The following is an 8,593-nucleotide window of genomic DNA, read 5'->3' as shown; positions in this document are numbered from 1 at the left end:
CTGGACCTGGATCCACCAGCTGGTCTGTAAAGAGTGACCGGTCCAATGATAAACCTCTAAACTTCAGACCTGGACCTGGACCCACCAGCTGGTCTGTAAAGAGTGACCGGTCCAATGATAAACCTCTAAACTTCAGACCTGGACCTGGACCCACCAGCTGGTCTGTAAAGAGTGACCGGTCCAATGATAAACCTCTAAACTTCAGACCTGGACCTGGACCCACCAGCTGGTCTGTAAAGAGTGACCGGTCCAATGATAAACCTCTAAACTTCAGACATGGACCTGGACCTGGATCTGGGCCTTCAGAGTCACGGTAAGAGACGGTTTCTACTGTAAACTGAGCTGAAGATGATTCAGTCATTAGACTCATGTGAAGGACAGAGAGAAACCAGGAACCAGATCCATCAGACTCTGAAGGTTCACAACCAGTTTAAAGTGCCCCCCGCCCTCTTCCTGCAGTGAAACACTAACACTAGGAAGCAGAAAAACCTCCTCATCTCAGAGATGATGAGTCATGGTTAAAGTAGAGTAAATGTAATAGTAACTTAGTCTACTCCAAATACTTTACGGACACAAGCTGGTCTAAGATCAGTGAGGCCACGTCCATGTTTGTCCTCAGTTCCCTCTCTTTTTTCTCCTCTCTATTGAAGAAAAGACACATCAGTGTTAATCTGTGTTTGTCCTCATCAATGTCTTTATGATTTAATACAATTGTCGGAGTACAAAGTGTTTTTGTATTCATGTCTTATATCATTTTGTCTGGACAGAGAGAAGAGGAGTGGTGTCTCTGACGTCCTGAAGGATCATGGACAAAGAACTAGAAGAAGAGGTGGACGAAGAGGTGAGCTGCAGACGGCCAATCAGAGCAGTTGTGGACAAAGTGAGACTGAAAATCTGTCTGCTGATGTGGTCATTAGTGAAACCAGGACCTGTTGTTTTCTCCAGAGTCATTGTTCCATCACACAGCACTGACATTTAAGATGATGATTCAAACCTTCTCTTTGTTGTCTGTAGTTTTTCTGTAGCTGATGAAAATAATCTGATCAGATTGTCAGACTCTCTGTCTTCAGTCTGACTCTGTCTCTTGTCTCTCAGCAGATCGTGGTCTGCAGGAGGTTTTAGATGAACATAAGATCAGTCTGAGGAGCAGATGTGAACGAGTGACTGAAGGAACTGAGGGAACAGGAAGTGGGACAGGAAGTGAAACCCTCCTCAACAGGATCTACACTGAGCTCTACATCACAGAGGGACAGAGTGAAGAGGTTAATACCCAACATGAGGTGAGACAGCTGGAGACAACGTCCAAGAAGAAGACCCTCCATGAGACTACAATCAAGTGCAATGACATCTTTAAAGACTTACCTGTCCAACAGAGAGACATAGTCTCTACGGTCTCACCTGTCCAACAGAGAGAGGACGTCTCTACGGTCTCACCTGTCCAACGGAGAGAGGACGTCTCTACGGTCTCACCTGTCCAACAGAGAGAAGACGTCTCTACGGTCTCACCTGTCCAACAGAGAGAGGACGTCTCTACGGTCTCACCTGTCCAACAGAGAGAGGACGTCTCTACGGTCTCACCTGTCCAACAGAGACCCATCAGAGTGGTTCTGACCAACGGCGTCGCTGGCGTTGGAAAAACCTTCTCGGTGCAGAAGTTCACTCTGGACTGGGCCGAGGGCTTGGAGAACCAAGATGTCAGTCTGCTGGTTCTGCTTTCGTTCAGGGAGCTGAACCTGATCAGAGATCAGCGGTTGAGTCTTCTCAGGCTGCTCCATGTTTTCCATCCAACATTACAGAAGGTCACAGCAGAGCAGCTGGCTGTCTGTAAACTTCTCTTCATCTTTGACGGCCTGGATGAAAGCCGACTGTCACTGGACTTCAACAACAGGGAGGTTGTGTCTGATGTCACACAGACGTCATCAGTCAACGTGCTGCTGACAAACCTCATCCAGGGGAATCTGCTTCCCTCGGCTCTGGTCTGGATCACCTCCAGACCTGCAGCAGCCAATCAGATCCCTCCTACATGTGTCGACAGGGTAACAGAGGTCCGAGGCTTCACTGACGCCCAGATGGAGGAGTACTTCAAGAGGAGGTCCAGTGATGAAGATCTGTCCAGAAGAATCATCTCACACATCCAGACGTCCAGGACCCTCCACATCATGTGTCAAGTCCCAGTCTTCTGCTGGATCAGTGCTACAGTTCTGGAGCACATGTTGACCACAGACCAGAGAGGAGAGCTGCCCAAGACCACGACTGACCTGTTCTCACACTTCCTGCTGGTCCAGACAAAGAGGAAGAAGAACAAGTACGGTGAAGGACATGAGACGAGTCCACAGGAGCTGACGGAGGCCGACAGGGAAGTTCTTCTGAAGCTGGGGAGGCTGGCGTTTGAACAGCTGCAGGAAGGAAACATCATGTTCTACCAAAAAGACCTGGAGCAGTGTGGTCTGGATGTCACAGAGGCCTTGGTGAACTCAGGACTCTGTACTGAGATCTTCAAAAGAGAGAGTGTGATCTTCCAGAAAACAGTCTACTGCTTTGTTCATCTGAGTGTTCAGGAGTTTCTGGCTGCAGTCTACATGTTCCACTGTTTCACCAACAGCAACACACTGGTCCTCAAGAAGTTCCTGGGAGAACAATATGATGGTTTAACCCTGGATGTCTTCCTGCAGAGAGCCATGCAGAAATCCCTCGGCAGTAGAAACGGTCACCTGGACCTGTTTGTTCGCTTCCTTCATGGCCTCTCTCTGGAGTCCAACCAGAGGCTGTTAGGAGGTCTGCTGGGTCAGACAGACAACAGTCCAGAAACCATCCAGAGAACCATCAACAACCTCAAGGAGATGGAGACTGATGACAGTCAACACAGATATTACAGGAATGACCGTGATAAAATCTCTCCTGACAGAAGCATCAACATCTTCCACTGTCTGACGGAGATGAAGGACCAGTCAGTTCATCAGGAGATCCAACAGTTCCTCAAGTCAGAGAACAGATCAGAGAAGGAACTCTCTGAGATCCAGTGTTCAGCTCTGGCCTACATGCTGCAGATGTCAGAGCAGGTTCTGGACGAGTTGGACCTGAGGAAGTACAAGACATCAAAGGAGGGACGACGGAGACTGATCCCAGCTGTGAGGAACTGCAGGAAGGCTGAGTGAGTCCAGACATGATCAATAACACCATCAATTAGTTCTACACACACACACACACACACACACACACACACACACACGTGTGTCCAACACAAAGAGAGAAGATGAACTGAACCAGAGTGTGAAGAGCACATGTTGATCACATGATGACATGTTGTGTGTGTTTAGTACAAATTGTCTGATTTTACTCTCACACATTTTGTTTCTTCTCTAATCACAGACTTCGTTATTGTGGACTCTCAGAGAGTCACTGTGAAGTCGTTGCCTCAGCTCTGAAGTCCAGCCCCTCCCACCTGAGACACCTGGACCTGAGTGAGAACGACCTGGATGATTCATCAGTGAAGCGTCTGTGTGCTGGACTGGAGAGTCCAAACTGTAGACTGGAGACTCTGATGTGAGTTCACTGACTGGAGCTGTTGTAGTTGTTTGAAGCTTCAGCTTCTCATTGGTTCATACATGTCAGGATTTGTGTGTGAGGATTTTTCTCAAGAAGCTGAAGAGAGAAAACAGTTGAGATGAGTCCAGAGAGAAGAAGGTGAGAGCAGTCGTAGTGTTTGTGATTCAGAGCAGCAGAGAACGAGCTCAGCTTCTACAACTGTTGTTTTCAACTCAGACACTTGTTGTTGAAGCAACGTGCAGCACTGATCTGAGAGCAGATGTTGAGTTGTGGTCAGAAACACAGCAGCTGGTGGATGTTGTGGAGCTGACAGAACCATGGGAGGAAGCATGAGAGGAAGCAGCTGAGATCCACAGAGCTGGCAGCAGAGGCAGAGGAGGCTGGAAAGCTGCGCTCCAGTGGAGGCTGGCTGTAGGGAGCTGTTGGCAGCTAAAGTCTGCTCCCTGGTAGCTCAACTGGCTGGGAGAGGCTGGAGTGTGAAGCAGGAAGTGAAGAGCACGGCTGTCAAGTTTCCCCCACTTGAAAGGGCAGCTTGCTTCAGAAGATTTCAACTAGACTTCACTCAATGACCAGGAATCAATTCTTTCTTTTCTTTCTTTTATTTTGAAAAGTTATCACGGTCAGGTGAAAAACCCAAACACACACACACAACACAAACACAAATAGATCAAGAAAAAATAATAAATCAACATAACACAAGATCAAATCATTAATTTTAAACTACTAGAAATTAATCTGAAGAATATGTAGAAAACCCATACTTAAAGCAACCAAAAATGAAATAAAGACATGTTTATCACTCTCAATGATAATTTTAACATTTAACCTTAGCAGCTTTAACCTCCTATAAACACGCACTTTTAAAATACATTACATTTTTAACTACTTTTAAACCTACATGATTTTAAATATATGACATTTTAACATGATTTTTTAACATACATTTTTAACCTGAATTTGATACCATGATTTACTACTTTAAATACACACATTTCAATATGAATTTAACTGGTTGATCCACTAAATACTAAAACCCACACAAACAAAAGCTCACCGGCTCCTTCTTCCTTATTTGAAACAAGCTTTTAGTCCTGCGTCACTTTTCCATGTCCATTTCCATGTCTCCACACATCCTCACAAACTGCTCACCTTCTCTGACTCCTCTGATCACTCCTCTAACCACTAACCATAAATCAACTTCACCTGGTGCAATCAATCGGCTCCCCTGGGCTGGGAGTCACACCCAAACCTGAAGCACCCAGGCAGAGAGGGTGTGGCCTGCAGCTCAGCTCAACAACGGCACACACTGCAGCCACTTCCTGTCAATGACTGTGAGTGCTGAGAGTCAAGGTGAGACAGGTGAGAGCAGAGCTGCTAGTGTTGGTCTTGTTGCTGCTGACATGAAGCAGCTGCAGAGGCTCAGCTGGTTTGTTTGGAGGCTCACCAAGATGGGCTGAAGGTTGTTGCTTCATGTGGCGGCTCAGGCTCAGAGTGTTGACTCAGTGCTTGGCTGAGGGCAGGAGTCAGAAGCAGCTCAAAGTGACAGCTGAGCTTCTTGAACGTGGGCTTGTGTGAGCTGTTGAACACAGTCAGTGTGTTAGCAGAGCAGAGCAGCAGCACAGAAGCTGAGTGATGAGCTGCTGTGGACGGGCCTCGCCACAAACAACCTGCTTCACACACTTTCAAAACGCCCACAGAGAAAAGCTGACCACATCGTTCTGAAGATTGTCACAACTTGATGTTGCTGTCAAACAGCCCTGAACTCTGGAGCCGTGTTTGTCGGCCATTGAAGCGGCGCATCGCTACGCACACGCGCACTATGACGCACACTGTATGAGTGCAGATGAGCTGTTGGAGTGAGAAGGAGCTCAGTGACAGAGTCTCTGAGAAATGTGGCTGCACAACATGAGTTTGTATGGATGGAGCCACAGGTGGAGCTGACAGGTGAAGAGGCGAGTCACTGCGTCTGTGTTGAAGCAGCAGCAGCTTCTCATGAATATTAATGAGCTGTTTTCTCTCTGTCACTGTTTAACCTGCTTCCTGTTGCTTCAGCTGTTGGACTTTGATTTTCTAAACTTGTTCTTTCTGAAGCTTCTTCAGCTCTGAACAGATGATGAGACACTGAACGCTGTCAACAAGGAGCTTTGTCCTCAACTCACTGCTTTTATTCTTCATTCAGATTGAACAGCTGCTGGTTGTCAGAGATCAGCTGTTCTTCTCTGGTCTCAGCTCTGAAGTCCAACCCCTCCCACCTGAGACACCTGGACCTAGGCTGGAACAACAACCTGCAGGATTCAGCAGTGAAGGATCTGAGTGGTTTTCTGGAGAGTCCAGACTGTAGACTGGAGACTCTGAGGTCAGTTCACTGACTGTTGTATCTGATCCACCTACAGTGGATTAACGTGAATTTATAAAAATAAACTTTCTTCTGAAAACATTACATTGAAATGGATTTTTTCTGTGTTTCTATATTTAGATTTTAATGCATCTTGAGCAGGACATGTCCTAAAAACAAAAAACTCTTCTTCTAAATAATCTGTGACAAATGATGTAAAATGAGTCCAGAAACACAGAGTTGTATTAATTCCTCATTTGAGTCCAGATTTATTTTCCTCCTTATTCAGATTTTTATCAAAAATCAAAGTTACACCACTTGACACTGGGTTTCATCACGTCATTGATCCCTGTGCTGTTAGTTTATTGATTTAACCCTGATACGAGTTGATCAATAAAGTTATTGATAATAATAATAATAACAGAGAAGAATAAAAATACAAAGTTAGTGACATGAAATGGTACAAATATAAATCTGTCTAAAAGAATCAGAATCTCTAAATCAGAGAGTTGTAGTCAGTGTTTAGTCCAACAGGTATTGATCAGATATTGATTGTATATTGACAGACTGAGCTGAGGTCAGCAGCAGCTGATGAATCTGTGCTGACATGTGGATGATGTGTGTAGAAGGCCACATGATGAAGATCCACAAGAACACAAGGACAAAGTCCCTCTATTGATTATTGATCAGGACACATCTGATTATTGATCAGGACATGTCTGATTATTGATCAGTTGAATTAATCTTCTTTTATTCTTTATTCAGATTGAGGGGCTGCAGGTTGTCAGAGATCAGCTGTTCTTCTCTGGTCTCAGCTCTGAAGTCCAACCCCTCCCACCTGAGAGAACTGGACCTGAGTGGAAACGAGCTGCAGGATTCAGGAGTGAAGGATCTGAGTGGTTTTCTGGAGAGTCCAGACTGTCGACTGGAGACTCTGAGGTCAGTTCACTGACTGTTACTGTTGTAGATCTTAGATCTTTGATCCACAACTGAACCTGATTGATCTTCACTCAGAACTTGAATCATTGACTTTGATTGAATTGATTAATGACATTTGAAATAGTGGTTGTTGAATATTTGCAGTTGTTGTGTGAGAATGATTCTTCAGTTTCAGCTCATTTCACTCAGTGGTCATGAATAATGTCTGTTCACTTCAGTTCAACCTTCACACACACTCGTATTTCTCTCAGTCAGACGACTCATGTTTTCTAGAAACTCTGGAGAAAATGTCCAGTATCAGCTCATCAACTCACTTCATCTCTATCACAACAATGTGCACAAGATCCTCACAACTCATGTTTGGACAAAGACACTGAAATTCACCTGTTGAAGAAAAAACTCTTCTTTCTGATCATCAATGAATTTATCTTCTTCTTTTATTCTTTATTCAGATTGTGGAGCTGCAGTTTGTCAGAGGTCAGCTGTTCTTCTCTGGTCTCATCTCTGAAGTCCAACCCCTCCCACCTGAGAGAACTGAACCTGAGCAGGAACAACCTGAAGTCTTCAGACCTGAAGGATCTGGATGATCTTGTGAAGAGTCCAGACTGTAGACTGGAGACTGTGAGGTCAGTAGGGGGGCGGAGTCAGTCTGTGCTGCTTTCAGCACTATTGGACTAAACTCAGTGAGAGACAATAACAGAGACAACAGTCAGCCAATCAGAGCAGAGAGACAACAGTCAGCCAATCAGAGCAGAGAGACAACAGTCAGCCAATCAGAGCAGAGAGACAACAGTCAGCCAATCAGAGCAGAGTGAGACAACAGTCAGCCAATCAGAGCAGAGAGAGAGACAACAGTCAGCCAATCAGAGCAGAGAGACAACAGTCAGCCAATCAGAGCAGAGAGAGACAACAGTCAGCCAATCAGAGCAGACCAGATGTTCATCAACACTCAGAGACTCTGTGTTTGAGTGACAACAGTGACTCATCAGTGATGAACCTTCATGACTCAGCACTTTGTTTCCATCATCACTGATCCATCACTGATCAATCACTGATCAATCACCTCTGTCCTCTGCTTCTCTTTACAGCTGGGAATCAGACTGGTGAAGAGGACTCTGTGTGCGTGCGTGCGTGTGTGTGTGCGTGCGTGCGTGTGTGTGTGGGTGTGTGTGTGTGTGTGTGTGTGTGTGCGTGTGTGTGTGTGTGCGTGTGTGTGTGTGTGTGTGTGTGCGTGTGTGTGTGTGTGTGTGTGTGTGTGTGTGTGTGTGTGTCTGTGTCTGTGTGTGTGTCTGTATGTTCTGGACTGACAGAGATCGTCTCATTAACAGATGAAAACAGACCAGAACTAAATGAAGGTTTAACTAAGTGACTAAAATAAAATTAGGTTTAAAAAGACAGAATTTTTATTTGCAATTGAATAAAGAGAAACAGGATTTGACTTTTCACAATTTTGTAAATGTTTGCAATTTTTTTGTATATATTCAGGTCATGTTAACTGGGTTAAAGTCGTGCATAATGTGTAATTATTTACTTACCAGCACTTACGTTTTTTATGAGCTTTTATTTTGAAAGAGCTGATGTTCACCTGTAAGCCTCAGTGACAGGTTGGATCAAAGAGTCATGACTGAAGAATGAAAATCTCCACTTCTCCCTCCGTTTTTATTATGTTGTTTATATGGATTTATTTGTTTGTTTTTTCTCTGTCACCATGGTGATAAATGAACTTTGTTGTATTGTCACGTTTTAGAGTAACAGTTGGACTTCACTGCCTCC

The 8,593-nt window shown here is 45.0% G+C and overlaps 1 protein-coding gene across 1 annotated transcript; it reads left to right on the top strand.

The window, feature by feature from the left end:
* Nucleotides 1-276: 276 nt before the first annotated feature.
* On the top strand, nt 277-7,513 carry LOC146982354 (protein NLRC3-like). Its single transcript, XM_085785577.1, has 6 exons — nt 277-313; nt 1,099-3,151; nt 3,370-3,543; nt 5,726-5,902; nt 6,647-6,820; nt 7,273-7,513. The coding sequence occupies exons 1-6, from the start codon at nt 277-279 to the stop codon at nt 7,496-7,498; spliced, it is 2,841 nt and encodes a 946-aa protein (XP_085641703.1). The 3' UTR covers nt 7,499-7,513.
* The last annotated feature ends 1,080 nt before the right edge of the window (nt 7,514-8,593 follow it).

Source organism: Trachurus japonicus, chromosome 8, assembly GCF_045865225.1.
Source record: "Trachurus japonicus isolate A0001 chromosome 8, Traja_1.0".
Classification (NCBI taxonomy): Eukaryota; Metazoa; Chordata; class Actinopteri; order Carangiformes; family Carangidae; genus Trachurus; species Trachurus japonicus.
This window is presented reverse-complemented; position numbering and strand designations above follow the sequence as displayed.